General features: G+C 44.3%; 1 protein-coding gene across 2 annotated transcripts in view; it reads left to right on the top strand.

The window, feature by feature from the left end:
- The window catches only part of LOC122817656 (scaffold attachment factor B2-like), a 1,188,489-nt gene that overhangs the window by 146,798 nt on the left and 1,024,563 nt on the right, over positions 1 to 17,128 (top strand). For both annotated transcript variants that reach the window (XM_044090719.1, XM_044090720.1), the window contains exon 3: positions 12,200 to 12,261. In XM_044090719.1, coding sequence (XP_043946654.1) covers positions 12,200 to 12,261 — 62 coding nt within the window. The remainder of the gene's footprint in view (positions 1 to 12,199; positions 12,262 to 17,128) is intronic.

Raw genomic sequence — 17,128 nt, 5'->3', positions numbered from 1 at the left:
CCCCCCCTGACAAAAGGCCTAGACAAGAGGAAGACTAAGCCTCCTTTGATCAAGTGTCTATTTCCTCAGGCTCCTCGGAGGACCAAGATTACTCCTTTCCCCCCCTTATGAAGATTCTGATGCTGAGGATTCCATTTCCTCAGCTTCTCCCCCTGAAGACTACTCCTTTGAGGAAACTTTACACACTATGAGGGAACATTTTCACTGGGAAGGTCAGGACATCTCTGACTCAAAGAAAAGGATCAGTTTCTTTAATTCCCCCAGCACAGACCTTTTGCTATCCCCTCAGTTTTAGACATTGTGGATGATGTTTACTTAGAATCCAGATTCTCTGCCTCCTGCTCCAGCCAAACCAGACCGATGATATAGAGTGCCTAACTCCCACAAATTCCTTTATAAAAGCCCTGCTGCTGATCCAGAGACCATCTCCCAGGGTCACAAAGGGGCTAAGGCTTCTATGGCGAAAAATCCTGTACCCTCTGAAAGGGACACCAGAGCACTAGACAGGTGGGGGAAAAAGGTTTACACCTCCGCCACTCTAGCTATGAGAGCACTAAATGGTCAATTTCACATGCTAAAATACCAGCAATTTCTAATGTCTCAAATGAGACAAAAAATGAGCACACTCCCTCAACAGTCTGATTTGAAAGAAATGCAGGATCTGTTGCATGCAGCTGAACAGGTGGGCAAACATACTTTACAATGTGGATTTGATTCTTTGGAGGCTTCCTGTAGTGCAGCTGTTACTGGGTCTGTTATACGTAGGCATGCTTGGTTAAAGGAACAAACTTTGCCTGATCCATGTTAAAGCAAAGCTTCTAGATGCGCCCTTACAGCAGGATGTCCTATTTGGAGTTAAAGCAGAAGTCTTAAAGAAAATGGATGATAAGGCAAAATCTATGCAGATAAGATTTTCTACAGGTTCAGCCCCCTTGCTTCAGCAGAAATTGGCCAACAAAAATTGGTCCTTTCCAGCTACTGACAGACCTCAGAGGGGTAAATACAGACGCCCATGAGGCAGAGGACAACCACAAACCCACTACAAACCTCGACAATAGGGCACTGCAACACAGAAGGGAGGAGAAGACAGGCCCCAAACTACTAGAAGGCAAACTCAATGACTTAAACCTCATATGGCCAAGCAAGACTCTCTTGGCAGCTCCCTTGGGAGGAAAATTAGCACTTTTTTCAGACAATTGGCACATCGTCACAAAGGACAAATGGGTCCTAGACATAATTTCACAAGGATACAGATTCCATTTCCACACCTTGCCAACGAATAGAGGAACGCCAAACTTGCCACAAAATCAATGGGCAGAGGCACAAAAACAAATTGCAGCTCTCATGGACAGGAGAGCCATTCAACTGGTACCTACATGGGAGCAAGGCCAAGGATTTTACTCAAGACTTACTAGTCCCCAGAAAGGACAATGCCTGGAGACCAATTCTGGACCTTTCAATTCTAAACACCTTCTTACAAGTACCCAAATTAAAGCTGCTATCACAACAGCAGCTTCTTCCCATGTTGGGCAAGAAACCTGGCTAGTAACGTTGGACCCCAAGGAGGCATACCTGCATTTCCCTATTAGACAAAATTGCAGAAGATACCTCTGTTTCATTGCAGGTTCAACCCATTACCAATTCTCTGCACCGCCCTTTGGCTTAACCACTGCGCCCAGGGTTTTCACAAAATGCCTGGCACCAGCAATTGCATACTGCAGACAGAGGAATTCAAATATACCCATACCTGGACGACTGCCTTATCCAAGCAGAAAGCAAGGACATCCTCTTACAACATCTGGCTTTTGTAAAACATGTAAGTTGCCTAGGGTACACAGTAAACGAAAATAAATCAAAACTAGTACCCTCACAAAATATGACATTCCTGGTTGCCAGCTTGAATACAACTGCCCAGAAGGCTTATCTGACGCCAGACAAACCACTACAACTGGCTCAATATTTCAAAATAATGGCAACGAAGACCCAACTCCCCGCAAGAAAAATTCTGCGGGCCTTGGGCTTCATGGCATCTTGCATTCTACTACTACCATTTGCAAAGCTGCATATGAGGAAATTACAGTGGTACCTAAAAAGCGTATGGTCTCAACGTAGCCACAGCTTGGACACAAAATCTCTCATTCCCTGCCTTCAAGAGTTTCTATGGTGGTCACAGGTATGCCACCTCAGGGTCAGCCTTTCACCTTGCCCTCAGCCTGGCAAACTATGACAACAGATGCATCGGACTATGCCTGGGGGGCACACATGACAAGTGCGTTCAAGGCATATGGACTGCAGATCAAAGGAATCTGCACATCAATCAAAAAGATGCTAGCTGTACAGAATGCTCTGACAGCCTTCAAGAACCTCTTACATCCAGGACAGATTACAGTAAGGACGGACAACACCACAGTAATGTGGTACATAAACAAACAAGGGGGTACACACTCTTATCCTCTATGCAGGCAAGCAATGACCTTGTGGAACACAGCACTGGCTTACCAAGTTCAGCTACAATCCTGCCAGGAAAAAAGAACACATTGGCAGACTACCTCAGCAGAAACCTCATGGATCCCCACGAGTGGAAACTGGATCCACAAGTATTTGCAATGATGACTCAAAATTGGGGCCACCCAGACATAAACCGGTTTGCCAACCCCCAAAACTATCAGCTAACAAAATTGTGTACAAGGCCACTTCACCATCAAGTTTGGAAAGTGGACGCACTCTCATTCAGTTGGGAAAACCTGACTGTATATGCCTTCCCTCCATTGCCCCTTCTCTCAAAGGTGCTTCTAAAGGAAAGGAGAGACCACGAATGATGCTCATAGCCCCAGACTGGCCACGCCAGCACTGGTACCCACTATTAAGGAATATGGCCCAGGGCCCACCTTGGATTTTACCACAAATTGCCCATTTGCTCACATGGCAAGTCAATCGGATTCTACACAGCCAGCTCAAAACCTTAAATTTGGCTGCATGGCAAATCGCCTAAGCATCCAGCCAGCTCCTCTTCCTCAAGCAGATGTCCTTCAAGGATGCATCTGCAGTCATAACATATGGGTTGTCCTGCCTCAGGCAGCCCTTCGGTTGGCCGGATTCCAAAGTCTGGGTCTGGCCTCGGCTGATGTTGCACCTTCCCCGACGTCAGAGCGTCTGGGGTATAAAGGCATCAGCCGATGCCATTTTCCTCAGTCTTTCTTGCCTTCTTGCCGCGCGGTGCCCGAAGCAGAAGCTGTTCGCAAGTGCCGGTCGGTCAGATCCAGTGATTTCAGCTACTGAAAACTTCGAAAAAGCTAAGTACCCCGTTGGGGACTCTTTCTTGCCTCAGCCGATGTCAGATAAAGTAAATAATTGTTTAACTTGTGGGAAACAAATACCTCCTAAGGATTTCCATTCCTACTGCCTTCCTTGCTTAGGCCCAGACCACGACGTATCGTCCTGTTCAGCCTGTGCTTCCTTCAACCGACGAACTCTTAGACGTCGGTCGGAGTTTGCAGAGGAATTTTTTGGGGCTAGTTTTGCATATAAAATGCTGTCTGAGACTCTGGCATCACATTTGGTGAAAAAACCGGAAGGACAAGGACCGACATTCGCGGCCCGCGGTTTCGGCTGAAACCACGGTAAGGCCTACCGCGAGTGTCTCTGTTTCGGCCGAAACAGAGTCCTCGGAGATTCCTTCATCCGAATCCACTCAACCGACCACCGCGGCCCGGGAGGCCCCGGCTGAGTCGGCTACCGAGCTACCTACTGAAACCAGTGTCCAGGATATGTCCGACACCATACCTTTGGACATTTCTACTCCTGCACGTGGGGCAGCTAGGCCCCCTGCTTCCATGTCCATTAAGGCCTTTTCTAGGGCTAAAGCTGCTAAACTTTCTAAAGCTTTTTCTCCCAAGACTACCTCCCAGAGGCCTTCCTCTAGTTCTCAGATCCTCAGCCTTGCAGAGGATCTTATTTCTTTAATTAGAGTTTCACAACCTCACCCGGACAGGGCCTCTCACCCTCCACCAGACAAAAGGCCCAGGACTGAGCCTTCTGACCCACACTCTTCAGATGAGTCCACGGATGGTTCTGAGTTGTCAGACCACCAGGAGGAGGCTTATTCGCCCTATGAGGATTCTGATGCTGAAGAATCTATCCCTTCGGCCTTCCCTCCTGAAGAGTTTTCTTTTGGTGAGACTACACTCCATGAGAGAGCATTTTCAATGGCAAGGCCAGGAATTCTCTGATTCTAGAAAGAGATTAAGGACCTTTTTACATTTGCCTCAGCATAGGCCCTTAGCTATACCTCCTGTTTTGAATGTAATTGATGTGTACAATGATGTCAGTACAGCCCCTGATACTCTTCCCCCCGACCCCTGCCAAACCTAATAGATACTACAGGGTCCCGGATTCTCACTTCCATCTATATAAAGCCCATTCTGCAGACCCAGAAACTATTACTCTGGGCCCTAAAGGGGTTGCGGCTGCCACTGCCAAAAATCCTCTACCTTCTGAAAGAGAGTCTAGATCTTTAGAGAGATGGGGAAAGAAGGTATATACTTCTGCAACTCTTTCCGTCAGGGCACTAAATTGTCAATTTCATATGATACAGTACCAAAAGTATTTGTTAGATGAACTGAACAAGAAGCTTTCTTCCCCTGAGCCCCTTGACCGTAAATCCCTTCAGGAATTGGTACACAACTCGCAGCAGGTTAGTAATAATTTCTTAGTGTGGTTATGATGCATTGGAGGCTTCATTTAGGTCAGCTATGACTGGGGCAGTTATTCGTAGGCATGCCTGGCTGAAGGAACAATCTTTGCCAGACCTTGTTAAAGCTAAACTCCTGGATGCTCCAATGGAGAAACAAAATTTATTTGGCTCCTCTGCTCAGGAGGTCAAAGTATGAAGAAAAGGCAAAATCTGTGTAAACAGTTAAGGATTTCCTACAAGTACAACCACCGAGATTCAGCAGAAACTGGCCTACTAAGAATTGGTCCTTTTCGGACAGAGCCCAGAGAGGCAGGAACAGACGCCCCAGAGGCAGAGGCCATTCTAGGGGTTCATACAGAGGCAGTCAGTGGCAGCCTGCCAACCAGAGAGGTAGTGCATCAGCAACAACTACTACTACACCAGGACAGGCTCAATGACTTTACTCTGATTCCGCCCACCAGGGCTCAACTGGAAGCACCCTTGGGCGGAAAGCTTGCTTTATTCTCAAATTGGCATTATATTACAAGGGACACATGGACACTGCAAATAATAGACAAAGGATACAGGTTCCACTTCCACACTTTGCAAAAAGAAACGGAATGCCAAACCTACCACCAAATCAGAGGGCAGAGGCTTTAAAGCAGATCAACAACTTGCTTCAAATGAAGGCTATAGAAAAGGTACCACTTTCAGAACAAGGCCAAGGATTTTACTCCAGACTATTCCTTGTACCAAGAAAAGAAAATCCATGGAGGCCTATTCTCGACCTGTCCGCACTGAATGCTTACCTCATTGTGCCAAAATTCAAGATGCTGACCCTACAGCAGCTTCTTCCCATGTTGGGCAAGGAGTCTTGGCTGGTGACTCTAGATCTCAAGGAGGCATACCTGCATGTCCCTATTCGACCAAACTGCAGAAGACACCTCAGATTTCTTGCAGGATCAGAGCATTATCAATTCTCAGCATTGCCCTTTGGCTTATCTACTGCGCCCAGAGTATTCACGAAATGCCTGGCATCAGTAATTGCACACTGCAGACTTCAGGGGATTCAAATCTACCCTTATCTGGACGACTGCCTTATTCAAGCTGACAAGAAGGTAAATTTGATAAAAGACTTGGCCTATGCCATCCACCTACTACAGGCATTGGGATACACAGTCAACATCCAAAAATCAAGACTGGTTCCATCCCAAAGGATAACCTTTCTGGGTGCGGATCTAGACACAACCGCCCAAATGGCCTTTCTCACAGAAGAAAAACAAAAACAGCTTCCGGATTACTTCATGAATCTGACAAGACAAGCTCAGCTTACTGCAAGGAAAATCCTGCAGGCCCTGGGTTACATGGCATCCTGCATAATTCTGATACCACAGGCCAGGCTGCATATGAGAAAATTACAATGGTATCCAAGGAGTGTATGGTCTCAACATAGTCACAGTTTGGAAACTTTGATACCAATCATTCCTTGCCTTCAAAAGGAATTCCTGTGGTGGGCTCAGGCCTGCCAGTCCAACAGAGGGGTTGCCTTTCAACAAACCAAAAACAAAACAAACCATCACTACGGACGCTTCAGACCGAGGATGGGGAGCACACATGGAGGGCAAATGTATCCAAGGCCTATGGTCTCAAGGACAGCTACACATGCACATAAACCAAAAGGAAATGCTGGCAGTGATGCATGCAATCGAGGCTTTCAAACCCTTCCTCCATCAAGGCCACCTGTTAATAAGGACACAACACTACGGTCATGTGGTAAATAAGCAGGGAGGCACACACTCCTACCCTCTATGCCGGCTGGCTATGAATCTATGGGAGCTATGCCTGAAACTCAATATCCAACTGCAGTCCCAGTTCGTGCCAGGAAAGGAAAATACACTGGCAGACAGCTTAAGCAGAACTACCATGGATGCACACGAATGGATGCTGCACCCAGGCATCTTCCAACTCATAACAAAGGCATGGGGAACGCCGGAGATAGATCTGTTAGTCTCCCCCCTCAACCATCAACTGAAGACATTCTGCTCAAGGACATACCACCCACAAGCATGGAGGGTGGAATTTCTCTTTCAGCTGGAAAGCTCTAAAAGTATATGCCTTCCCACCTCTCCCATTAATGTACAAGGTTCTACTGAAGATCAGGGAGGAACAGCCAAGAGTGATTCTGATAGCTCCAGACTGGCCAAGGCAACACTGGTATCCACTATTGAGGAACATGTCACAGGCAAAACCATGGCCTCTCCCCTTATGGCCTCCTCTTCTGACAGAGAACAATTTCAAGATCATGCATCCCAACTTAAAAACATTGCAGCTAACTGCCTGGAAAATCCCTTAAATCCAAAACAAAATGTTTTATCACAGAGAGTGAAGGACATTATCATGGAAGCTCACTGCCTTCCACAAGGAAGACATACTCGGCTAAATGGAAAAGATTTTTCATTTGGAACACATCAAAAGGCTTAGATGTGACAGTGGCAAGCATGACACATATTCTGGAATACTTAGCAGAGCTGTTCCGCAATGGCCTTTCCTATTCTTCCATTAAGATTCATGCCTCAGAAATTTCAGCAGAATACAATGTGGATCCACCTATCTTCTCACACCCTCTCCTCAAGCAATTTCTGAGAGGGATCAAAAATATCAAACCTCAAAGAAAACCCCCTTTACCCGCTTGGGATCTCAACTTTGTCTTGGAGAAACTAACACTTCCTCCCTTTGAACCAGCGGCATCAGCGGATCTACAGTTTCTGTCTTGGAAAACTGCATTCCTTCTGGCAATAACTTCAGCAAGAAGAGTATCTGAGTTACAAGCATTAATGGCAGTACAGCCATTTCTTATCTTCCATCAGGACAGTTACACTAAGAGTTAATCCTACTTTTATGCCAAAGGTGGTATCTAGGGTATCCTTGAACCAAGCTATTCACTTGTCTCATGGGCGTCTGTATTTACCCCTCTGAGGTCTGTCAGTAGCTGGAAAGGACCAATTTTTGTTGGCCAATTTCTGCTGAAGCGAGGGGACTGAACCTGTAGAAAATCTTATCTGCATAGATTTTGCCTTATCCATTTTCTTTAAGACTTCTGCTTTAACTCCAAATAGGACATCCTGCTGTAAGGGCGCATCTAGAAGCTTTGCTTTAACATGGATCAGACAAAGTTTGTTCCTTTAACCAAGCATGCCTACGTATAACAGACCCAGTAACAGCTGCACTACAGGAAGCCTCCAAAGAATCAAATCCACATTGTAAAGTATGTTTGCCCACCTGTTCAGCTGCATGCAACAGATCCTGCATTTCTTTCAATTCAGACTGTTGAGGGAGTGTGCTCATTTTTTGTCTCATTTGAGACATTAGAAATTGCTGGTATTTTAGCATGTGAAATTGACCATTTAGTGCTCTCATAGCTAGAGTGGCGGAGGTGTAAACCTTTTTCCCCCACCTGTCTAGTGCTCTGGTGTCCCTTTCAGAGGGTACAGAATAGAGGGGCACACCCTGGATATACACAGACAACTACGCTACTACTTTGACAGAACTAAAAGTAGCAGAAAAACTGACCAACTATTTGTAGCATATGCTGCTGGGGTGCAAGGAAAAGCAATTTCCAAACAGACAGCTTCAAAATGGATAGGAAATTGCATTCGATTTTGTTACTCCTTTCATGGAAAGTCAGTTCCTGCAAACATCAGGCCTCATTCCACAAGGGCCACACCCACCACTACAGCCTTCCTACGAGGGGTGGCTACCAAGGACATTTTAGAAGCTGCTACTTGGAGCTCCGTGCATACATTTACCAAACATTACAATCTACCTTTATACTCCAGATCCAGAGCAGGCTTTGCTACTGCAGTCCTGCAGGGGATCCTAACTACACCATCCTTTTCTTAGTACCTCCACCCCCAGATTAGCTATGGTATTCTACCCATATGTTATGACTGCAAATGCATCCTTGAAGGACATAGTACAGTTTTGTACCTACCATAAATGTAGATGTCCGATAGGTATGCATCTGCAGTCAGGTTTACCCTCCCTCCTATCCCTCTGTGGTATTCCTAGGGTGTTTACCCCTCTCTTAGCTAGCTGGGGGAATCTATTATGGTGTATTTGTTTTGTGTGTGTGTGTGTGTGTGTATATGTATATATGTGTATGTATATGTGTATGTATATGTGTATGTATATGTATGTGTGTGTATATGTATATGTGTGTATATATATGTATATATATGTATATATATATATATATATATATATATATATATATATATATATAATTTTGCAAATGTTTGGAATTCTATTGCATTTATCCAAATTTAGCCTTCCTAGAGGGCACCTGGCATCTGGGGCAAGAAAAACTGAGGAAAATGGCGTCTGCTGATGCTTTTATACCCCAGACGCTCTGACGTCGGGTAAGGTGCGACATCAGCCGAGGCCAGACCCTGACTTTGGAATCCGGCCGACCGAAGGGCTGCCTGAGGCAGGACAACCCATATGTTATGACTGCAGATTCATACCTATCGGACATCTACATTTATGGTAGGTACAAAACTGTACTTTATGGATGTTATTCTGGAAGCTAGCTCAATGCCAAAAAGTGCATTGTCACCCCTTTTGGTAAAAACTCTGTACCCATGAACTACCACATAGGCGGTAGTCTGCTTAACACCGAAAGTGTGATAAGAGACCTTGGGACACAGGTGGACAGTAGTCTCTCCTTTGATAATCACATTGCCACATTAGTCAGGAAATCCTTCTACGTGGCACACCTCATCACAAAAGGTTTCTCATCCCCTCTACTCATCACTCATTAGACCCATTATAGAGTACAATGCCCCCCTTTTGGTATGTACCTCACAAGACATCTACAACAACTGGAAAGGCCATAGAAATACCTCACAAAGAGGATTACCGGCCTCAAACAGATGCCCTACCCAGACCGTCTAAAAAAAACCTGCAGCTTTACTCTGTCACATATCGCCTTCTCAGAGGCATTCTCTGCCTAACACAAAAAGCTATGTCAAACCCAGAGCGTTTGGACATGCTCCACTTAAAGAAATCCCAATCTCTCCGAGCTACATGCTCTAGGGACCTAAATCTTGTCACCACAATAAACAGAACATGCTGGAGGGATAGATTCCTGTCCCAGAGACTTTCCATACTCTGCAACAAACTACTTAAGTATATCAAACAAAGCTCCTCATTAGCACTCTTCAAGAAAAATCTTGATTGGATGGGAGATAGGAAATTCACCCCGGGGATCACTTTTGTGGCTCTGCTCGACAGTGGCACAGGAAAATAATTTTCTTGGGTGGCGAAAGGCAGGGTACCTTTTGGCTAGGCTTATATAGGCCCTAGGGCCAATAGCCTAGTACCTACCTATGAAGGAGGCCCAGCACCAGGAAGGCCTACTCTGACAAATGGAAAAGGTTTTGCGCCTGGAACCAAGCTAAAGGCCAAAATGCCCTTCAGCCTCACATGCCTCAGATTCTACAGTATTTAACTGAGATGTTGCACAAAGGACTTTGTTTTTCATCTATTAAAATCCATGCTTAAGCTATTTCAGCCCACTACAACACAGATCCACCCTTATTTTCACATCCACTTCTAAGGCAGTTCCTCCGAGGGGCAAAAAACTTTAGGCCCCCCCGCCCCCCCCCCCCCCCCCCCCAGGAGAGCACCTACTCCAACCTGGGACCTCAACTTTGTTCTGGAAAAACTTACGCTACCTCCCTTTGAACCAGCTTTCTCTGCTGAGCTAAAGTTTGTCATGGAAGACTGCTCTGCTGCTAGCAGTAACTTCAGCCAGAAGAGTCTCAGAGCTTCAGGCACTAATGGCAGTGGAACCTTTCCTCATTTTCCATCAAGACAGGTTTTCTACGAACTAATTCTTCCTGCATGCCTAAGGTGGTATCCAGTGTGGCTTTAAATCAAACCATCCACTTACCCACTTTCTTTCCAAATCCACAGAACAAAGGAGAAAGACTCCTGTATTCCTTGGACATTCACAGGCAACTGCGTTACTACTTGGATAAAACTAAGGTTTTCAGAAAATCTGACCAGCTCTTTGTATCCTATGCTGCAGCTTGACAAGGGAGGGCTATATCAAAACGGACCATTTCCAAATGCGTTGGACATTGCATTAGTTTTTGCTACACCCGTCATGGAAAACCAGTTCCTGCTGCCATAAGGCCCCACTCTACCTGGGCAGCAGCTACATCTACAGCCTTCCTCAGGGGGGGTGCCAACCAAGAATATTTTGGAAGCTGCAGCTTGGAGTTCAGTACACACCTTCACCAAACACTACCACTTAACTCTAAGACTAGAGCTGGCTTCGCCACTGCAGTTCTGCAGGGCCTTCTAGCCTCCTCTAGCCCTCTTTGACTCCTCCTCCCATCCTTAGCTTTGGGATTCTACCCAAGTTTGATGACTGCAGCAGGGTAACATGATGAACATAGTACAGTGTTGTACCTACCATAAATGTAGATGTTCGAGTATACACCCTGCTGCAGTCCAGGTTACCCTCTGACTAAATCTTTACAATAACTTTCTGATGTATTTGCTTATAGCTGGAGGGATGTTGTGTTTGTGCTAAATTTCTTAGATTGGTACTAATTACTGGCCACCTTTTTGGGGGCACCTGACATCTGGGGCAAGAAAAACTGAAGAAAATGGCGTTGGATGCATCATATATACTCCTGGCGCACTGACGTCAGGGAAGAAGCGACAGCAACCGACGCCGGACCAAGACTTTGGACTTCAGGCCGACTGCGGGAGCCCCTGACGACAAGATCACCCAAGTGTGATGACTGCAGCAGGGTGTACACTCTAACATCTACATTTATGGTAGGTACAAAACTGTACTTTTCTACTTTACCCCTCATCACCTACCATCTTTTCCTGTTGTCTTTGTATCTGTGTTCCTATCCCTCTTCCAGTCTTCCTGATCTACTTCTAATCTATCTTCTTACCTACTATACCTGCTTCTCCTTGGTGAATGCTCCCATACCTTATAGAACATCTGTTACCCTCCTAACCCTTAACATCATTTTGTCTGATGATAGTTACTTCTATTTCTATCTCTATCCTAAATAGCCCTACTCTTTCCCTCTGACTTGCTACCCATATTTAAATTTTATATTCTTTTTATTTTATTGTTTTATACCTTCAACACCCAATTAGTGTACATTATTTTTATGTATGACTTTGCTATGCTAGTTGACTTTGCTATGCTAGTAATGTGTAATTCTAACTAGAATTTAGACTTAACTGTTTGTTCTAAAGTAAATTTCATCCACATGATAAATTGCGTTAAATCTATAAATGCATACACCTTTGTAAAACCTGTTTAATGTCTGTATTTTTGTGGAGCCTTTCTCCATGTGCTCCCTCTGAAATGGGTTCCCTACCCATTTGGACTTTCCTGTTCACCAAATGTCAATAAGTAAATAAATTTACTTGAGTGGGCTAGTGCCCAACGTTTGTACTTTTTATTATTGACATTTGCTTTTTTACTTTTAGGGCGAAGACCTGAGGATGACGGTGGTGAAGATGGGCAGGAAGAAGATTCTGCTGATGGACAGGTATGCACCCCCCCCCCCAACTTTCTCCTAGGGGCTGTCAACTAACCTTGTTTAATGATGTAGAAGTCAGGTGATCCGGTGAGCTTTCAAGTAGTCTGAATAGAATAAATGCCAGTACTATAGTGGGGCATCTTGTGATCACTGCTGCAGCCTTAAGGGGTGCTATGTCGTGTGCTAAAAATGTATGCTACTTTTGTCTTTGTGCAGTGAAGACAAAGCGGTTTGCTGTCTCTCCTGCTTTGTTCTAGGTTGCAGTGATGCTTGTGAACTACTTGCATGATGAGTATGTCTTCAGTATGTGTCACTAGTGCTTTGGTTTCAAAAGCTGTTGGAGGGGAAGAAGGTTAAGATTCCCTGTTTACAGTGCATTGCCTGAGCCATGAAATCAAGTTGTCAAGCTATGCTGGTGCAAGAATTGTGGCTTGGGAAGTTTGCTGATGTGTATAAACACAAACTGCAGTTATAACAGTTTCATCATTTTGCTTTGTAGGATGACCGTGAAGCAAGTTTGGATAACTTGCAAGGTATCGACATGTTGGATTTGAGTGTGTTAGATGAAGCTGAAATTGATAGTGATACTGAAGACAATGACAGAGCTCAGTCTGATAGTCAAGAGATTGCCGATCCAGACCAAGAAAGTAGACGGGAGTGCCCTAAATCGTCGGAGAAGTTGGTATGCAGCTCAAAGCTTAGGTTTATAGGCACTGTCTGCCTAGTTTAGCAGTGCAGAATGGGATAGGTTGCCATTAGGAAGGGATTTTGATTTTGCAGCCTTTTTCACTAGTTACCAGAGCATGTTGTAAAACTTAGCTAGACTTGCCCTTAGAGTTTTTGCAAGAAATTAGTTTGGTTTTTAAAAATATTTTTTAATATACCACTTGACTGTTAAAACTTCTCTGAGACCGTTACTGTTTGCTACTGCTGTGGACATTAGATCCAGAAAGAAGGTGAAAGCTACCTGGGTGGAGTGGGGGGCTGCCATGCAGGCAGCCATGAGTGGTGCTTTCCGCTTTCTTTAACATCCCAGGGATGAGAGCATTTTAATTGTCTAAACCTGTACCCTGGGTGGAGAATGCAGGGGTGACATCACCATAGTGTCCCACAATGTCCTCTCTTAGTGAGTGTGACCTCCATGCACTGCTGCCCATTAGTGGCTTGGTGGGCCTAACTCCTGCCTTTTGTACCACCAACACCACCTCTCCTTCAGGGCGTAGTTGGCAGTATACGAGGCCAGATGTCCCTCTGCACTTCTCCTTATTACCAGCTGTCCTGTTCATCTGTCTTCCTACTAGCTGTCAAATGCCACAGCTGCTAGTAGAATTCTGGTTGCCTGGGCTATAGCCAGACTTTTATCTATCTGCTTATCTGCTTCTGGTTAGTAACTCTTTTTTTAAACTTTGCTTGTTCTGAGTCACTTTTTTGTGTGTGTGTGTGTGTGTGTGTGTGTGGGGGGGGGGTGTATGTGGTTTAGGAAGGGAAGATTAAGGGCTGTAAATTTAAAATTGAGATGTCTGGACATTCTCAGAATTTTTCCAGTGACATACCCTTGATTCCCCCAAACCCCATCTTGCTATTGTGAAAGCTTGTATAGGCATGAGGGGGGATGTTTTGATAAGCATTTCAGATCTGGAGATTAGTAACACTGATCCCAGGAATGGTGAGACTGAAACTGCAGACTGGTAGATTATCTACATCATGATTGGATCTACATATAATAGATAAAAATTGCTGTACGTAAATTTTCATGACCTACTCGCTGACTGAAATTATCAAAGCAAACATCCAAAGGTATCCAACAGACTGTACAAGTCTGCTACGCAGGTATGCTATATTGCAAGGAAGGCAGCAGGAGCAGCAAAAGCCACAACGACTCGGTGTAGTGGCAGGAGCAGCAGAAGCCACAGTGACTCGGTGTAGTGATTAAGTAGATGTCTTGATAAACAGTATGTGCATTTCAGATCTGTGTGTGATTTTTGCTTTTATTTTTAGAAGCAGATCTGTTCAGTAATATATCGCCGTACAAGTTTACTAGGGAATGAAGTGCCCTTCTATTTCTTGTATGTAATTTACAAATTCCACAACACTGTGTACTAAAAAACATTTAAGAACAACAAAACAATGCACAGCAGTCACAGTAGAATAATAAAACGTAATACAGTTTCTAATTATTGTGATTGCTGTGTGGCGTTTTGTTCTTGTATGCAATTTACTTTTTTTATTAATTCTGGAGTATGGCTGTAGTTTTATGATGTCTGTATTTGGCTTGCCTGTCTGTATTTCCACATGCATTTCCGTCGCTTGTTTCATTATTTGATGTCAATTTGAGTCGGTAGGTATGCTTTTTGAAGCTTTTATGATGAGGTTGGATTTCACTGTATAAGGCTTTGATTGTAATATGGTGGGTAGCCCAACCAGAAGTCTGAAATTGCTCTTTTTCCTGAAAGTTTTTCTGAGGTATGGCGATTTTTGGAATTGGGAAGATATATGTATGTAGACACACAGTAAATTAAAGTCTCAGTTAACTGGAACTCAAGCAACCAGCAAAAAAAAAATTGAAGAAATAGTACAATTTTCACGTGTTGCACCTTCTGCTGGTGAAAATCCCCCCTTGTCTCATAGTGAGAATTCGTACAATATCATGAGCTCAGTAGACCTGGGGCTTCACAGTGTAGGCACTTTGAGCTCGTGATGGATGTCACTCTATAGTTCCTCTTGTGTTCACAAGGTCTTTGCACCCATTATGTGCGCAGTTCTCACAAATGCTTTGGGATATTGCTGACTGGGGGTGTGCACGTTTTCACATTTCACCTAATGTGGGACGAATTTTGACCTGGCAAGTTCATGTCAAGCAGTCCCTTGAATTTCCATGTGAAGACACTGTTTTTAAACTCTGGATCGTTGAATTTGGGGATCTTGGTGTGAGGCAAGCAGAATTTGTTGGACATGCTTGTGAGTGTTTAACTTTTGTCTGCTACCATTTTGTTTTTACATATGCAGAGTGGATGGTTTAACATTGACAGTAACTAATTGGTGTCCCCTCCAGGTGTACTTGTTGGTGTGCTGATGGAAGTGATTTAGCACATGATGCAATAATGAATATGGGGAGGATATTTTTTTCTCTTACTTGGAAGGGGGACTCCGGGGACTAGTTGGTCACAAGAGATAGTTTAACAAACTTCCTGTATGTGGTAAGACTTAAGATCCTTCAAAGATAGCTGTGAACTAGACTGTTTTGTGGCTTCTTTCTAGAAATGCTTAAACACTTGGGGTGGGGTTAAGATGTTTTTTTTTCCTTGTCCCTATGTGTGTGTTGTATATCTATCTATAGGTATGCATACAGTGCAGTGAAAAAGTATTTGCCCCCTTCCTGTTTTTTTTTATTTTTTTTGCATGCTTGTCACACTTAAATGTTTCATATCATCAAACACATTTAAATATTAGACAAAGATAACCCAAGGAAACACGAAGTGCAGTTTAAGTGATTTTATTTATTAAGCGGAAAAAAAAAAAAACTATCCAAACGTACATGGCCCTGTGTGAAAAATAATTGCCCCTTGTTATCATGAAGTAACTGTGGTTAATCACATTTTTGGGAAAACAAGAGTTCAATTTCATTAGCCACACCCAGTCTTGATTATTGCCAGACATATTGAATCAAGAGATCACTTAAATAGAACTGGTCAGACAAAGTGAAGTAGGCGAAAAGATCCCAAAAAGGTTGACTTCATGCCGTGATTTAAAGAAATTCTGGAAAAGATGAGAAACTAAGTAATTGACATCTGTCTAGAAAAGGTTACAAAGCCAATTCTAAAGCTTTAGGATTCCAGCGAACCACAGTGAGAGCCATTATCCACAAATGGAGAAAACAGGGAACAATGGTGAACCTACCCGGCAGTGGCTGGCCTAAAAAATTACCCCAAGAGCACGGTGACGACTCATCCAAGAGGTCACAAAAGAACCCAGAACAGCATCTAAAGAACTGCAGGCCTCACTTGCCTTGGTTAAGTGTTAGTGTTCATGACTCAACCATGAGAGACTGGGCAAAAATGACATGCATGGCAGAGCTCCAATGCAAAAACGACTGCTGACCAAAAAGAACATAAGGCTCGTCTCACTTTAGCCAAAAAAACATCATGTTGATCCCCAAGACTTTTGGGAAAATACAGCATCCTAGCTGACAGGTTCAGTGCAAACTCCCCCCCCCCCCCTCACCAAAAGGGCAAATATCTATCCCAGCAGAGTGCTGCCCCCCCTGACATCTTAAATGCTTAGGTAAGAGCTGCCCTGTCCAAAGCAAAAAAAACACAGCACCAATGGGACCAGACGGTGTCCCGGGCTGCGTCCTACATGAACTCCAAGAAGAGCTAAACCCAAACATAAAACTACTATTCAATCTCAGCCTTACTACAGGATATGTACCCAAAGAGTGGCGTACAGCAACAGTGGTCCCTCTCCACAAAGGTGATGCCTCAATGGATCCTGGAAACTATCGCCCCATAAGCCTGACTAGCTTGGTCTGCAAAGCTATGGAAAAGGATCATCATGGACCTCATAAGTAAAGATATTGGGGACCTACAGACACTGGATCCTACCCAGTTTGGCTTTAAGGGCAGATCCTGCCTCTTAAACCTGGTCGATTACTTTGAAACTGTCACAAAGGCCATTGACAAGGGGAAGGTGGTCCACACAGCCTACCTGGACCTCGCAAAAGCCTTCGATACAGTACCCCACTCGGGCATTATAGTTAAGCTCACCAGCTTAAATATAAACCCCTATGTCACTAGATGGGTTGCAAACTGGCTCAAGGGCAGAACCCACATGATTAGAATTGCTTAAGCCATGTCAGACTCCAAACCAGTTACAAGTG

This window comes from Protopterus annectens, chromosome 13.part0, assembly GCF_019279795.1.
Source record: "Protopterus annectens isolate FY-2018-M chromosome 13.part0, PAN1.0, whole genome shotgun sequence".
Classification (NCBI taxonomy): domain Eukaryota; kingdom Metazoa; phylum Chordata; order Ceratodontiformes; family Protopteridae; genus Protopterus; species Protopterus annectens.
Note: the sequence above shows the minus strand (reverse complement) of the source record. Positions and strands in the feature narration are given on the sequence as shown.